General features: G+C 33.5%; 1 protein-coding gene across 1 annotated transcript in view; it reads right to left on the reverse strand.

Moving 5' to 3' along the window:
- The window catches only part of LOC129223044 (transmembrane channel-like protein), an 86805-nt gene that overhangs the window by 29728 nt on the left and 38661 nt on the right, over positions 1-18416 (reverse strand). Inside the window, 8 exon segments of the mRNA XM_054857608.1 lie at positions 900-1028; positions 2039-2448; positions 11088-11486; positions 12057-12084; positions 12877-12946; positions 13676-13785; positions 16734-16878; positions 18313-18356. Coding sequence (XP_054713583.1) covers positions 900-1028; positions 2039-2448; positions 11088-11486; positions 12057-12084; positions 12877-12946; positions 13676-13785; positions 16734-16878; positions 18313-18356 — 1335 coding nt within the window.

The raw sequence follows: 18416 nt of genomic DNA on the forward strand, positions 1-18416 counted from the left end.
CATTGTATCTTTTTCTCCCCTTAGGGCCAACGAAGGGCCCTAGGGCCAAAGTGTAACCCGCATTTACGGTATATTGCTACACACTCTAGCTTATTTGGACATTTTCTATCACCCAGTAAAGGTTTGACTATCTTTTTCATGCTCACTCTGTAAATGAGCTGTGTTCGGTATTGTCATATAATTTAGTAAACTAAAATCAAGAAGACTGATAATATAACTTAGCCAGCAGAGTATAGCTTTGGGCCATCTACAGTTTTTCTTTAAAAGAAATATTCTAAAAAATAGGATGCGCTCAAAAGTTATCCAAATGACCGTACGATTTATATCAAGCTTGCGGGTTTAATTAAACATACACAGCGTTACTGAAATCACATAACTGAAGAAAAGGTTCTTGAAAATAGTAATTAAAACATAAATATTGGGTGTTTATAAAATGCACTAATAAAAAAATCATTAAATAATTACTTCGAATTTAAACATAATTCTTCTTCTTTTTTTTTTTTTTTTTTTTCTATTTTGATTTGTGTCTCAAAAGTTTCCCATTTTCAGTTTTCAATGTTAGAGTCACCTTCATGCATTTAGCTAATATTTCACCAATGAGAAAAAAAATTGATGAGATTTAAAAAAATTATAAGAATTAAAACATAAAAGTTATATATGTATCTTAAATAGTTTTAAAAATAAATTGTCTTTATCAGTGCAAAAATTAATAAACACCTTATACAGTTCAAAAATATTTAAAGTTAAATTAAAAATGTTTACTTGGACTTGACACTAAACTTGCGATGACAGTTATATATATATATATTTTAATTAAACTTCACAGTTGTGCTGAAACAGTTCGGATTCACAAAGGTAAAATAAATTATACTTTACTATGAAAAAATATTTTTACTTACGAATCCTTTTTCAAGATCCCAGCACCAGCAGTTATTTGCATATCGTACAAACACGGCTCTTAAAAAGTCTGTTATTATTGTGGAGATGACTGTCATTACCAAATCCATGATAGTCAACTTCACCAACTCCTAGTAAAAATATAACAATAACTCAATAAACCTGACAAAAACCTATGTTGCATGTGCAGTACAGTCAGTAGCGTATCCAAGGAGAGTTGGAGATGTATTTTCCCCCTCCCTTCCCCCAAAACGAAGAATTTTTCCCTTTTTTGATCAAAGAAAAATTAATAAACGACCTATGTCCTCCCACAAAAATTTAACCATAATCTCTCTTTCTCCTTCTCTATGATTAAAAGCATCTCCAATCGTATTGTTGATTCTTGTCGTGAATCGTATTGTCACAACATATTATGTGAAGAAAAATTTACTCTGCATCTACATCGTGATGGTATAAAATACATACATTTCCACAATCGTTTGTTTGTACCCAGAGTGTAAATAATATATCATAGGTAATCTGATGAATATCACTTTGGCTCTGAAAAAATGCGTTCCGCATCTAAATACTGATAGTAGAAAATATATATATATTTTTTTTACTATTGCTATACATAATAATGAAACAATAAATCAGAGGCAGCCAGATGAATCAATCTCTCTTTCTCCTTCTATCTCATTGAAAATTCACTTTAATCTTATTGCTAATTATGTGACACAAAATTTGTTTTGAAACTAAATACTGATGGTTGAAATTATATACATTTTCCTGACTATAACGTTGTACCCAAAAGTGGAAAAAATAAATAAGAGATAACCTTAATGCATCTCTTTCCCTCTCTATCAATAGAAGTTAGGATACGATCCTGAAATTGTAGACGGAAATATTTTTTGAACTTTATATCGCATTTTATATTGTCTGCCATCGAAGAAACTTGCATCCTGAACTTAAAGTTCTGGGTCAGGCACCGACGACTGGTGTGGCCTGAACGAAAAGTTCAGTGTCAGTAACCGGTGATGGACATGAATGCTAACGTGTATAAAAAATATACCGTGTTCAAAGATCAAACATTACACTTCGTTGCAGCTGTTCAAATTGGAATCACAACTACGCAAATAGCTAATAAAATAAATGTTCTTACTTGCCCAAATGCTGTTTCCCAACACTTCTTCCGCAACAGCTCTTTAGTTGATTCGGGAATTTTGAGTAGATCTTCTTGTGTAGGCATCCTATACTTCTTCTCCGAACCCTGGCATCTGAGAGGACAAGGAGCATCATCATCTAGAATGTCTCTAGAACAAGTGGTGTCAAAGGACGTGGCATTCTCTCCAGCTTCGGTGCCATTACTCGTTAGATCAAAATCGTCCATCCTGTCCAAAGTTGTGCTTTCGAAACCCTCGGTTGTTGAAGGTAGCTCAGACCTTTCGGTGGTGTAACTAGGAACTGCAGAACATATTGGAATGACAACAGTACAGTTTAGCTCTGGTGGCCAGGGAGAACTTTTAGACTGTGCATCGTCATCGGGAGTTGTGTTGTCAAAGGTGGTACTATCTAACACAAGAAGGATAGTTAGAATAAGAGGTGACGTATTTGTTTTGTATATGCAATTTATAGACTGGCTTAAAATAGGAAAAATTTAAATATATGGTCAATTCCAGAAAAACGTACACGCATAACTATAAAAAAAAATGGATTACAAATTTTAGAAAATATTATTTTCTTGCCCAGGAAGCTAGGAAGTTTAATATGTCGCAAGTTTTCCCTTAAGGAATTGAAATTTAATAGCATGGTAGTAAAATATTCAAAAGTTTCTTTTCGACAAATTATCTGTCGTGTTTCAAATAGAGCGTAAAAGAAAAGGATCTTGGTTGCTTGACTTTGAACAGTGTGGGATATTCAGCAGTTAGAGCTCATCGCTTGTGTTTATAACTTTCTCCAAATTAATTTTAAATGAAGTTAATATGAGTACGGAGGAAATGATTTTTTTTACAGAGACGGACAAAAATTGGAAAATCTAATGAACCAGGATCATATTTTACGCGTCAGACAAATTACTTCTCAGAGGTCATAAGAAATTCCGTGTAGCATAATTTCTAAAACCTTCTTGTTCTGTTCGATCGAGTCTCCAAGGTATCTTTTTCAGTCTCCCTGGTGTCCTAATGTCCGGGATATATCAGACCCAGTTTATGGATGTCTATATAGAAGACTGTCATGGTATAAGACTAGCATTTTTCGGGGGCATGACTGAAATCCTTAGTGATGTAAAATGAAAATATACCATACAGAAACAAATGGTTCAAATTTCAAAAAGAAAGGACCAACTTCAAAATTATTAAGGTATGGGTTCAGTATTTAGACTTGTTTGGGTCCATTTGAGTAAATGCTGGTGTACTAAAATTCAGATTTTTCTACTAAGGTAGATAATAGAGTAAGTCGGGGTATCACTTCCCACCAAAGCAGAAACTTTTTTTTAAAAAAATATGCTCACGAGAAATGAAATATAATAACCCCTGCCTTTATTAATGTAGATTCAGATGCTGTGTAAAATCTATCATGACCAAAACTACAAATTACACTTTTTAATTGCAAAAAAAAAAAAAAAAAAAAATGGAGCGTATTACCTTGACAGTGAGGCAATTCGCCTCACTCTACCACGTTAAATGCCTTACTTGAAGTAGCATCACCAATGTGTGTAATAAGCAAAAAGTATCAACACAATTCAACAAATTAATACAAATCAATACAAATAATACGAGCAACGCAATAATTTCAAATCTACGCATCAATAATTTATTTATGCGTAAGAATGTTTGTAACATATTGTAATTGCAATAAGAATTGGAAAATTTTATCCTTTACTGTTTTTTCTGGTTGCGAGGGAACATCTGTTACATTTCAGAGAGGTAAATCAGCAGCAAGGAAATTGCTTTGAAAACCTTTAGACTTGCCTTTCTAGACGCTGTGCAAATATTTCACGTAATTTTTCTCATACACGAATAGCTGAAAATAGCATAAAATGCTTTCAAGTAATTTATGCTACTCCTTGCGAAGAAACTTCATTATAGAACTGTCGATGTCTTCACTTGACTAAACGGTAAGTCAAAGAAGCGATGGATCAACAAGATATCAACATTATCTCTGTTTGCTCTTGTAATGATTGTAGTCAAGAAAACTAGGATTTACTTAAAAGTATTATATTTAACTTAGCGTATGTACAGTAAATTAAATTAAAATAACATTATAAATAAAATTGAAACCGTTCTTGGTTTATGAAAGTACTGCAACATGCAGTGTAATGGACGAGTGTCCAATGTGGTTAAGATACATCAGGTAGGAATTTTTTTTTCTCATGGAGCTTAGCCGTTTTATGTCTACAGTCACCTGTGCTGCCCTCTGCGGACAGCGCATTTGCATATTGGCGCAGACATACTCCCACCCTATCAGGAATTGAGTCCTGATAGGGACTTGAGTCCTGATACATAGGAATAGGAGATAGTTTGCAGATCGGTCTCTGGAAGATCCCTTTAGCTGTCTTTACTGTTGCAACGCGGACCAGGTCGTCCGCTCCCGGGTGAACTTCAAGAACCCTAGCCAAGGGCCACAAACCAGGTGATGAGGCTTCTTTCACTAACACAATATCGTTGACTTGAATGTTGGCATGAGGGGTGGTCCACTTTTGACGACTCTGCAGAGATGAGAGGTACTCCTTTGACCACTGCTTCCAGAAGCCTTTGCGGAGATTCTGGATAAGTTCCCACTTTCCTTTGAAGCTATGCTCGTTCAGGTTTGCTGGATCCGGAATTGAACTTATCACATCACCTGTAAGGAAATGCGAAGGAGTCAAAGCATTTATAGAGTCGGTATCATTGACGTCAACACATGCGATTGGACGTGAATTCAGAAGTGCTTCAATTTGAGTAGTTAATGTAGTTAGCTCTTCGAAGGTTAGAGCTGTTTCTCCTATAACTCGTTTGAGGTGAAACTTTACAGATCGAATTCCTGCTTCCCAAATTCCTCCAAAATGAGGGGCAGAAGGAGGAATGAAATGCCATTCAATTGAGAACTGTGTCAAGTAATCAACGACAGGATCCGAGCTAAGAGCGTTGAGCCAGGATTGTTCTATCTCATTCAATTTTCGATGAGCTCCATGAAAATTAGTGGCGTTGTCGCTGTATATGTGGCGAGGGGTGCCACGGCGAGCACTAAAGCGTCGCAAAGCAGCGATGAAAGCTTCTGTTGTCAGATCGCTTACTACTTCGATGTGTACTGCCTTAGTGGACAGGCAAATGAAAAGTGCAATGTAACTTTTCGTAACTTTAGCACCTCGACCTTTACTAAATTTTATAGAAACAGGTCCGGCGTAATCTATTCCAGAATGAAAGAAAGCTCTTTCTAAAGTCACTCGTGGTTTAGGCAGATTGCCCATGAGTTGTGAACTGTTACTAGTTTTGAATCTATGACATTTTATGCATTGATTAACACATTTGTTGATCAATCTTTTTCCTCCTATTATCCAATATGATTGCCTTAATATATGAGATAATAAGGTAGGACCAGCATGCAAATAAGCTACGTGTTTTTCGCGAATTAACAGTTCACAAAATCTGTGTTGTGATGGGATAATGATAGGATGTTTCCTGTTCATGGGTAAGTCGGCGTTCTGTAACCGACCTCCCACCCGTAAGAGACCGTTTCCGTCTATGAATGGGAAAAGTGACCGCAAAGGACTGCGTCTTTTCAGTGGCTTTTGAAGCCGAATGCATTTTTTCTCTTCAGAAAAATGTGTGTCTTGAACCCAGTGAATGAGTTTTTCTTCTGCAGCCCTTGTTTCTGCAGAAGTGAGTGAACCGAGGGTATTGCAAGAAGCAATATTGAATCCGATTCTTTTTTTACAAAGATTAATAAATCTGTAGCAATATGCCAAGATGCGAATAATTTTCGATAATGATGAATATTTTTCGACTAGACGAACGAATAGGTCATTTGTTGAACTAGCATGAAAGTTAAACATTGGATTTGATTTTTCCTCAGCTTTAACTGCGCTAACAACGTCTGTAGAATGTAATTCAGCCGTAGGCCAATGCATTTGATTTGAATGTAGCCACTGCGGGCCATGCCACCACAGATCGCAATTTGGTAGACATTTAGGGTCGATACCACGTGAAGCGATGTCTGAAGGGTTCTCTCTGGAGGATACGAAATTCCAGTGAGCTGGGGGTAAAACTTCTATTGTTTCAGAAATTCTATTTGCGACAAAAGTCTTCCACTTACGTGGATGAGAAGATAGCCATGAAAGAACTACCTTTGAATCTGTCCATGCGAAAACGCGAAGATTGAAATTCTTCAACGAGTTGAGAACAGTGAGAAATAATTTTGATAACAAGTGCGCGGCACATAATTCCAGTCTAGGAATGGAGATTTGCTTGAGTGGAGCAACCTTAGTTTTAGCAACCAACAGTGAAACTGTTGTGGACCCGTCGACAGTTTGACGACAGTAAATCACAGCCGCGTATGCTAGTGATGACGCGTCTGCAAAACCATGTAATTCAATTTCGCATTCTGAATCAATGGTGACACTTCTAGGAATAGTGATATCATTTATTTCGTTGAATGATGCCTGAAACTTTAACCATTCGGTTTCCATTAACTTCGGAATGGGTGAATCCCAATCCCCCTTGATAAGCCACAACTTTTGATAGAATATTTTGATTGTAACTACACAAGGTGCAAGTAATCCCAAAGGATCGGAAATACGTGCAGACTCCGATAGAATCCGTCTTTTAGTGTAGGGTGGTGAAAGTGATAAATTAACCTTGAATGCAAATGTATCATTTGTTGAATTCCAAAATAAACCTAACACTTTAGAACTAACGTGTGCATCACGATTGATTTCAAAGCTTGTTTCCGAGGAACATTGCTCGGGAAATTCTTCAAGGAATTTGGAAGAATTTGAATTCCATTTTCTCAAGTTAAATCCGTAGGATTGTAAAATTGACGCAATATTTTTGCAAATTGAAATTGCGTCTGAAAATTTACTCGAACCTGACAAAAGATCATCCATATATACGTCTTCTTGTAAAATGCGTGATATTTTAGGATTAGGTGTATCAAGAGCAATTTGTTTGATACATCTCGTAGCTAGGAATGAGGCGGAAGCTAAACCGTACGTTACAGTTTTTAACCTGTACGTTTGTATTTTATCTTCGGCATTGTATCGCCAAACAGTTTGTTGATAAGGTTGATCTTCGTCCGATACCAAAATTTGACGGTACATTTTCTCAATGTCCGCAGTGAAAACTATTTTTGGAAATCTGAAGTTTAGCAATATTTCAAAAATATCTCGTTGTAATTTGGGACCCACTCCTAAAATTGAATTTAGCGAAGTTCCGTTTGAAGTTTTACAAGATGCGTCAAAAACTACGCGTAATTTTGTAGTGGTACTAGATGGCTTGAAAACAGCGTAATGAGGCAAAAAACACTGTTCATTTTTTAGAAGAATATCTGAATTCTTTGTTAAAGGCGACATGTGACCTAAACCTTCGTAGTTGAGCATAAATTCTTTATAATGTTTTTCGAATTCCGGATTGAATTTGAATTTTCGTTCCATGGCAAAAAGTCGTGAAATAGCCGCGGGTTTTGAATCACCTAACTCGGCTTTCGACTTCAAAAACGGTAACTTCACAACAAAACGTCCATCGAAATTTGTTGAATAATTTTTTTTAAAGTGTGTTTCTACGAATTCTTCTTCCGGTGAAAGAATTTTACTTTTCGCTACTGATACTTCTTCCATTTCCCAAAATTTTCTAAGCTCACTATCAACATTTAATTCGTAAATGTGTAAGCTAGTTGATGAATTTGAATTCGACTGATTTTCTGGCAGTCTTCCCGAAACTAAAAAACCAAAAATTGAGTTTTGAGCGATTAAATTACTTTCCGAACAATTTATCTGACCCGGAAGGAAAATAGAGAATAGGTAATCAGCACCAAGAATCATATCCACTTTACTTGGAAGGTAAAAGTTTTCATCGGCTAAATTAATGTTACTTAAATGTGCGAAATGTTCCTTTTGAATTGCTTCAGTTGGAAGTGGGGCCGTCAATTTATCTAGAATTAACGCATTTACGGGCAGTGTAATATCAGGGTTGAATCTGGAACTTAAATTGACTTCAACACAGCCTTTAGTTAAACCAATTTTAGAACCTGCAAGACCAGTGATAGGGAAACGTGCATTTTTTCTTTTTAATCCCAAAGAATTTAAACAGGAGTTGGATAGGAGCGTAGTCATACTTCCTGAGTCACACAAAATTCTTAAGGTTCTCGATTCCCCGCTAGCATCTTTGACAAAAACACAAGCTGTAGGTAATAACGCAAATGCAGCTCTAACGGCATTCACAGATACGCTTTTTTCGTTTCGTGTTGGGACATCAGTTTGTTGTACACTAGAGTTTATTTGCGGAAAGTTTTGACTTGAACCTTTCGAATGAAATGCATTCGAGAAAACATTCTTTTGCTCATAACTTTCATGCAGAAGTGAATGATGTTTGCGTTTGCAAAAATGACATGAATAAGAAGAATTGCATGATTGAATATCCGAATGCTTGTTAGATAAACAATTAAAGCACAATTTGAATTTATTCACGAATTGCTTGCGTTCTTTTACATTCATTTCTTTAAATTTCGGACATTTTGACAAATAATGAGAAGTGTCCTTACATTTTATACATCTATTAGATGCACTATTTTTATTACTTCTGGATGAATTTCTAATTTCATTGCATTCGGTTGAATTGCATAATTCTAAAGATACACATTTATTATTTAGAAACTCCAGAAACATTTCAAATGTAGGAAATTCTTCCTTAGTTGTATGTTTCGCCCATTCTTCCCGTGTCTTGCTATCCAATTTTTGTAATAAAATATAAATTAGCCAAATATCTCTAGAATCTGCTTTAGAATCTATAGATTTTAGACCTCTGATAACTTCGTCAGAAGTATCAGTGAGATTGCGCAAATTAGCACAGTTAGCGTTAACAATATCTGGTTGATCCATGAAGGTTTTAATTAAAGAAGAAATTATTTGTTTCTTATTATCATAGCGAGCTAACAGTTTATCCCAAGCTTCAGTATAACCAGTTTCCGATATAGGAATATGCTTGATTATACTTGCTGGTTCAAAACACAAAAGCCCTTTAAGATATTGAAATTTTTGAATGTTTGAAAGCCTATTATTTTTATGCACTAATGAAAGATACAAATCTTTGAATGAAGGCCAGTCTTGATATTGACCAGTAAAAGATTCAATGTTTAACTTGGGTAGCTTAAAATTATTACTTATTGAATTACCTATAGGCATACAATCATTATTTTGAATTTGCACTTGATTTAAATTCACAGACAAATTTTCAAGAGCTTTTAGTAGCTTGACTTTGGTTGCATAATATGTTTCTTCGAACTGTTCTATTTCCGAAAGTTCTTCCGGCAATTCAATATCAGCTTTGTTAAATTCAATAAATATAGTTTCTAATCTTTCTAGTTTGCTTCTTAAATCAAATTTATCAAATATTTGTCCTTCGATATTAATGAAGTTAGTTATTCTAGTTAGAGCCGCTTTGGCCCGTCCACGAAGCATTTTAACGGCTTTTTCATCAGTGCCGTGTTGCATTTGTGAAGTTTTATCTTCAGCACTATTGCCGGTCATTTTGAATGACGAATGGTAACCAAAGTCAAACTATTTGATTGAAAAGATATACTTATCTTTGAATTCTTTAAATGTTGAATCCTCGAGTAGAATCCATATGATCTCGCCTGGTGCCTCCAAATGTTTGCTCTTGTAATGATTGTAGTCAAGAAAACTAGGATTTACTTAAAAGTATTATATTTAACTTAGCGTATGTACAGTAAATTAAATTAAAATAACATTATAAATAAAATTGAAACCGTTCTTGGTTTATGAAAGTACTGCAACATGCAGTGTAATGGACGAGTGTCCAATGTGGTTAAGATACATCAGGTAGGAATTTTTTTTTCTCATGGAGCTTAGCCGTTTTATGTCTACAGTCACCTGTGCTGCCCTCTGCGGACAGCGCATTTGCATATTGGCGCAGACAATCTCTATGATTAGCAACAAATATATAAAAGGACTTATTTACATTAGAGCTGACGTGGATGATGATGGTTTATTTTCCTTTTGTAGTTTAAAATTTAAACACTACTAAAGTAATTTTGAATAAGCTGTGTAACGTGCTATTTTTGTAAATTCATTCTTTCATATTGCGAAATTTAAATATTATTCTTGTTTTCAATAACAGTTCATGTTTCAAATGAAATAAGCGTTTCCTAATCCGTTTAAAAAGTTATTATTTTTATCGAATGATTCTTAAAACTCTTAAGATTATTTGTTATACGAATTTTTGTCATAGTTTTATTCAATTCGGCGTGAACAAATAAACTTAAAAATGTACCCCACTTACCTATACTTCAGTTTAAAGTCTCCTTTCGCCTTCCCAAAAAGAAAAGGGAAGCATAGAGTTTAAAATTATCATCTAAAAACTCATAACAAACTTTTGTGAGAAGAAAAATTTAAACGATAAATTTTTTCAAGAAAAATTTTGAAGTTACAATAAAAAAATGTTTCTTAATGTTTTAAAATTGGTTTTTTTATGCAATATTTTAAATACTTGTAATACCGATTTGATTATGGTTTATTTGATTTGGAGCAACAAAATACACATTGAAACAATGCTGAACTTGCCTAGATATCTAGATTAAAATTCTCTATTTCTTCCAGAAAAAAGTGGAGAGCATACGGCGAAAGGCAGGGGACTTTTCAGATGTCGTTAAGAAAATAAAAATCCAAGGAAAATGCTAATTTTTCATTTCTAAAGTTTCAAGCCGAAGCTCTATAATTCTACGCTTGCATAGGTTCAGCGTTGGAGGAAAAACAATTAAAATTATTAAGTAGTCAAAGAATACGTAGAATATAAATAAAAACACTTAACTTCAAAAAAAAAAAAAAAGACATAAATTCCAACGCATGTCATTACACTTTCCCATTTTATCGAGGCAAAAATTGAGTCATTCATATCTTCATCGATTTTTAAGATAACGAGACAAAATAATAACATTTTATTACTGTTGAACTAGCAGGTATGAAGTAAATACAATACTTGAATGGTACAATCATCACTTACCATTCATCAAATATGAAGTTGATGACGATGGATCTAACGTACTAATGGAATCGTTTAAATCACCAAATAACGTCCAATTTTCCGGAAGTTCACTAACATAATCCAAAGGAATGTCCCACGTCATCTTCCCATCTTCAAGATCCATGGCTGATGACATATTAAAAAAAACGGGTGGTAATGATATGTGTGGTCCAGCAGGCTTGGATGAACTCACGTTCCAAGTGGCCATGCCGTAGGCAGTCAAATTGGCAATGTTACCCACCAGAGAACCATAGGCAAAATCATCTTCCATTGTAGAATTGTCCAGGAAGTAGTCTCCATCGACGAACGACACATTTGGTGTTCCGGTCGTGGTAGTGAGCAACAAATCAGTGAGGTTGACACCGGCGTACATGGCCGCTAAAGTGCAGTTATGAATGATGATGTAAGTGCAGTTGTATGGCGAAAAAAGAGTCGTGGCTGGATCGGCGTAATCCTCTTCTTGGGAGTTCAAGCTGAAGAGGTTTCTCGAGTGCCAGTTAAGAGATGAATTCTGAGCATCAATATATTCTGTTATGTTCTTTGCTAAACCATCTAACTCTTTATTCTGGTGAGCAGTCGGTATGGAGTCCCATGAAAAAGTAAAGAAAATAACAAAATTATATTGAAGTATTTAAATGCTGTATTAATATATTATTTACTTATAAAGTCCTTTCATTGTAAATCAACTACCCTTATTCATTTATGAAAAACATTTTAGGTCAGAATTGATTTCATATAAAAATTGTGCATGTCTTTTGTTTGTGGTTTATAAACTTAGATTCCATCGCTTGGCCATTGCCAAGACGAAATTTTACATTTATTTCTTCTTAGATTAGAATTTTGTACATTTACTAGCATTTGTTAACTGGGTATGCTCATAACGTCTAATTAGTTTATTTTTCTTGATTATATCTATATGTAATAGTTTTAAAATTATACAGTAAATACAGGGTGGCTCATCGTCAGTGAAAGAAACCTGCAAGAGTTGCTGGGGTCTTAAATATTTTACAATAAATTCACCGTATTTAAAGGCTACACTAGTATAAAATCTAGGATTCTTTCTATTGTTTGACAAATTGAAGTTAAGTGCTCCTTGCAAATAAAAATCTCAACGGTGTCCCCCAGTTTACGCCGACACGAAACTTCCTCCCCTCCCTCCCCCTGTTTTTCAGTTTCAACCTTACATTTTGATACATTTAAGGGGGGGGGGGGAGTTGAAGTTTTTAAATGTCGGCGAAAAGTGCGGTAAGCCATCCCAACAATTTCGTTAAAATTATTTTTCATTCGTTCATATTATTAAGCTGTTGTAGTTTCTAGTTATAGAACAGTTTCTAATTTGTAAACGTCATAGCATTTAATATTTTTCATAATAATAACTGACTTTAAATAGAAATAATCTACACTAATATTCAGATATTTTAATAACGTAATAAAACTTTTAAATCTATAAAGCCATTAGTTAACATTTTCAATATCAAAATACCGCGAAAGAATATCATATTTGCTCTCCCCCTCCCCCTTTTCTTTTCCAATTTAAAGTTTGAAGCACTAAAATACAGAGGATACGACTTTATATAACATGCATAGTTGAATCGCACTTATTGCAACTGATTAAATACATATAACTCTTTCACAACTTTAATTGTGCAAAGAAAGATAATGAATATTTTTTGTATTGGTAATTAAGTTTTCAGTTGCTGTTATTTTTGTTAATATTTTGTATATTAAAGGTTTTATTTTTTTCTTTTACTTATGAAAAATAACTTACCGTCTTGTACACTTTGGCAAATAAAGCAAAGATTAGAGTATATAAATTGAGGAGATATAAAAGAAGAATTCTGAAAGTAAAGAAAAATATGTTTGAATAAATAAAGGATAAGATTTTAATATGAATGCTATTTAATGTTCTATATACTACAAGACAATACTAATGATAAGAAAATGATCTGCGAACTATCGTATGTATGAAATTGAGAGCATAGGTACTCATAAAACTGATTTCATGCATCTGAAAAGGAGAATTTGATATTCAATTTAAATGTTTTAAGTTTCATACTTTTCACCTTTTTTGTTTTAACTTCATTCTTCTTTTTTTTTCATTTTTATTTATTTGTAGCTCTATATATTATTTAAAACTAATAAAAAGTCAATGCATTATCCGAAGAAAAAAAAACAATAGTTGCTAACATTATTTTTGTTCAAAACTTCTCTTATAATTCACCGAGGTTTAAAAAACTGACTTTATCAAGGCAGAGTTTCATTTTAAAATTATTTCTTTAAAACAAATAAAAGAAAATCACACGCTATCCATTTTTTCTCACAATACTTCACGGTATTGAATCCAGTATTCCAGGTGAAACTGACTCTCAAAAGAGTATTAGATTCAGTACTATCAGCGTTATTGGAAGAAATAATTCGTTGCTTGCAATTTTTATATCAGTTGTGGTAACATAAATGTAAAATTTTCAGCCGTTTTCAATTTTATTCGTGAAGAGTAATTTTTACAGTAAAGGATGAATGAATGTAACATAAGATAATTGCATAATTCATAGTAAAAATTATCTTACCTAGCTAGTTGCCATCTCAATTGAACACGAGGATGATATTTTTCAGCCATTCCGATCATATCAAAAAGATTAGGAAATAAGATGGATATAAAGGACACCACCAGAGTTACCTAAGTTAGTTTTTTAAGTAAATCATTATTCAAAAATCTAAATATAATTGATAATGAAAAAAAAGCAATAATTAAAAAAAAAGACATTTTTGCTTCTAATCTATTCTAGTACAGCTCGTGGAAGAAAATCGATTTCTGTGAATATTATAGAGCATAATTAGAGTTAATTAACAGACTTTTTACATTTTCAAATCATATTTTACTCAGCGTTGAACTTCACGTGCTTTTAATACTAATTTTACAACATTGAAATGCGTCACGCGTCGTTCACAAAACCACTCTTTTGCTATATACAACAAAAATTCAAAATAATAGAATATCTGAACTGTTTGAACAAAAATTGTTCCCGAGTCAGGAAAAATGAACGTATGAAAATGAAAAAATATTTATATAAAACCCGTTATTCATGAATGGGTAAATCAATTTTAACAACTTAGCAGGTATTATTTTAACAACTTATGGATCATTAACACATAAGAAAATTATATTAATTTCTTATATGGGTCAAAAAATTAGAATAATCTATTCATTCCATGTGAATTTTTAAAAGTAGCGAAAATATTTGCATACCTGTTAACCGATATGGCTTGCCATAAGCATGAAGCTTGGCGCCCGGATAATTTTATGCCCTTTTAAAAGCTTTTTATTGCTCAAAATGGATTGTCAAGGTGATAAATAGGGAAAAAACGAAGTTACGTATTTTATCATTGCTTAACGTTAGAAAAAAACAATGCAACTCAATTCAAATAAACGTTTTACATTCTACGGTATGTAAGATTTTAAAGGAATATATAAGAACTGACCAACTAAAATATAACCCAAGTAAACGAGGTAGAAAATTTGTAGCAAATGGCAGAGATGAACCCAAATTACAGTGAATCGTTCAAAATAATTGTTGAAAAAAAGCTTGTTACGTTCATAACTTTTGGAAAGAATCTATAGTTATCGTGTCCACGCCAACTACACATGGATGGTTGCATAAACGCAGTTGCAATAGCGGATCTACAAAGTAAGACCAAAGATAAACATGAAACAGAAACGTGCACGATACTCCAGGAGTAAAAAGAAGCTCATACAGAGGTAACAAGGTTGGAAAAGTATTATATTTAGTGATGATTTTTTTTTTTTTTTTTTTTGAAAAATGTGTGAACAAAACAGGTGTTCGGGTTTGGTGTTTAAAGAGTAAAACGTATGAGACATCTTGTGTAAGACGTTCTTTCAAATTTGAGGCATCTTTTATGGTACTACGTGGGGTGCATGAGGACTGCTGAGATCGGGCGATTGTATGCATCTTAAAATAAAACAATATGTGAATTCCGCTGTATATCAATAATACTGCATGATATTTCATCCGAGGCACCGCAGTGACACAATTCAGTGACACATTTTATTTTTCAGCAAGATTCTACTCCGTGTCACATCTCTAAATCAACTCGTAGATGTCAAACAGAAAGAAGAATTTAGGTATTAAACTGTTCAAGCCACTTTACCGATCTCAATATGATCAAGAATTTGTGGTACCGTCAAATCTAAAGAATGCGGTTCCAGACCGAGTGCCCTCCAACAAAATTGAGCTCGTTGCTGCATTGAAGAGGGTATGGAAACAATGTCAGAAGCGATGAATGTAAATAGGTGGTAGAATCCGTGTACGAAAGGATTAAAGCACTGAATCCAGCAAAAATGGCGTATTCAAGTATTAATATTGTGCTTTTGAAAATGTTTCCCCCCCCCCTTAATTTGAATATTCTAATTTTTTGACTCAATGTAAACTCTCATCACTATAAACTTTTGGATATCTGTATAACCTTATTTTTAATTAAGTATATTTGAAATTAACTGTACACTTTAAGGTGTAAGAAAGGTGGCACGTTCACTTAAATACCTAATTTGCACTTATGTTTGGTTAGAATAAACTTTTTTCCAAAAAATGAAAAGTATTCTATTATTTTGAATTTGAGTTGTATTTGCGCTTAGTTTGATTTCATAGATTTAGAAGTAGATTATAATATCACTAAAATAATATTGCTTAACGGAAAAAATTTCAGCATTTCATGTCACTCTCTGTGTATTTTTTCTGTCGAAAAACATGTTTTAATATTTCGTTTTTTTATACGATTTTTTTGAAAGTTTTTTTTTTATATACAATTTTCTCATGTGCCTCTTCAAAAAACGAGAGAAAATTACTTTCTTTTAAAATGTTTAAGCTATATATAGTGGCAAGATATTAGAGAAAATTAAAATATAAAAACTGAATGAGGTTTAACTCCAAAATAGTTATTTAAAAGAAATATTACAATGAAGAGTAATAACAAAAGGCAAAGACAGTGAGATTCAACTTTTTTCTAGATTAAATAAAGTCATTAATAGTAATATTTCGGTTTAAATGAAGTTCAATATTGTTTCACTAAAATAATTATGAAACATTTAGCGTACCAGCAAAGAATAATGAAATGCAACAAAAAAAAAGCACTCCCCTAGCTCCCCCAGTGAATGAACAACTAGTATTTCGTGTTTGAAAATAAGGCTGGAAAAGTTTTGTTTTCGAATAATTGGCAAACTTTCTTCTATACATCTAAAACAATCGGAAAATGTGTTTGTCCCATTGGTTAATTGTTTAATTTACTGGGTTCTTGAATTTTTTTTATTTAAATACTCCAAAAATCTGATACAGAAAAAAACCATGAAATTTCTCCCATTATTGAAAAATAAATAAATATAACAATCGAAATGATTTTACTGTCATGGTGCTAAATGGTGCAGTTTCTAAAAATATTATTGATTTTTAAAAATCAAATTGCTCCTTAATGTTCATTCACTGATCGGTCTACACAGCGAAAAATATCGTTTAGAAAAAAGTCAAACAGTTGGACATTGAGACTATGTCAGGCTGAAAGTTTTGGTTTGTGAAACATTCATGAGACGAAGAATTCTTAAAAAGGAATGATTACCTCGTTCTGCCTGTACCAAGTACCATCTTCTTGAGCTTCAGGTTCCTGAGATCGGGTGACAACAAGAACGACTGCATAGGCACTGGAGGCCAGAAGAAGGAAAACGGCGAAGTTGGCCGCCACCCGAATAGTGATTAGTTTCCAGCTTAAGAAAAAATGAAATTATTCAAGTTATTCGCGAACATATGAGGCAGTGAGAAGCAAAGGGATGTAAGTGGCAAATTTAAAAAATTGAAGATCCAGTACACATGGTAGGTGAACCTTTCCTCTGTCTTGGGGCAAGAGCTGGTACTAGTAGCCCTGGTAGTTGCTGCTATACAGCATGACTTAGAAAAAAATTTCAAAGAAAGCCTACCTAAGATGTTATCTTTTACGCATTTTACTCAAAACTTGAAAGTGTCCACTTAAATCCCTTAGCTTCTCACTGCCTCATATCTAGACTGTGTCAACATGAACGCACTGGTAAAAAATGTTCTGCTACATTGCTAAACTTCTTATAAGTACACGCAGACACATTTTCAATGACTTAACAAACGTATTTCGTGCCTTAAAATTCGGAAATGTTCTCCGAAATGTTAGCCAAGCGTATTTTTGCGCTTTGTAATTAGAAACAAAAAACCTTATCATTTTGATAAGGGATGGCGGAGAACAGTTACAGTTTTGAAAACATTAAAATTAAATGTTTTGTAAAAAGTGAATCATTCTGAATGTTAGTAAACAAAATAAAACATTCTTTTTTCTATCATCTTTTAGTTCATCCATAGAAAATTAGTTTAAAAAAAACTAATTAGTCCTTACTATGGTCTTCATTGTTTCCTTATATTTAACTTCTCCAACAAGCGTGAAGGTGTATTTACACGCCTTGAAAAAAATGTCCCACTATATCTCTGAGAATACATTTCAGCTGTTTAAAAACAGGTCTGTTGTTTCAAAGTTTTCCGGGGAGTGGGGCAGAGAATGTCCGATGCATTTACTGATACACCACAAAATACATAATCACAAGCACAAATACACTCTTTCTAAAAGCCCGGGAGGGGGGAGGATTTTTAACCTCCTGGCTCTCCTAAACGACAGGTCAGTTTGTAGGTACACGGAATTTCGTTAGCTATTATTCTGACACCATAGCGAAATGGCATTTTTGATACAGCACTAAAGCGATTAACACTACTTTTTCTCATACACATGTCTTACCATCGCAATTTCAATGACAATTGATTTGGATTTACGTATTTCCGTATTACTTTAATTTATGATAAAAATTAGGCATGATTATGCTCATAGTCATCCGGAGTAAATATTTTGGAATGTAATTTTAGTTAGGAACGTTATTTCACAGCTACCCTATCTCGAATCAGAAGAAGAGAAACTGCTTGCTATTAGAATAATTAATATAATAGTTAACATTATTCAATTATCCAACTTTTTGACCAATAACATGTCTTAAAATATAAGTGACATCATCGTAATATCATTTTATTGACGTAGAGTAACAATTATAGTCGATAAAAAATAATATAAAGTGAAAAATAAAAAAAATATTCAAAAAAAAAAAAAATATATAATGAAAAGTGAAGAAAACCTTTTGACTTCTTTTTTCTTCTCTTTCTCTTCTAAGATAGCTTCCTGTGAAGAGGATAAAATAGTTCAGTATGTGCTGATAAAATATAATTTTAATCCTAAAAC

The sequence above is a fragment of the Uloborus diversus genome, chromosome 5 (genome assembly GCF_026930045.1).
Source record: "Uloborus diversus isolate 005 chromosome 5, Udiv.v.3.1, whole genome shotgun sequence".
NCBI classification, from domain to species: domain Eukaryota; kingdom Metazoa; phylum Arthropoda; class Arachnida; order Araneae; family Uloboridae; genus Uloborus; species Uloborus diversus.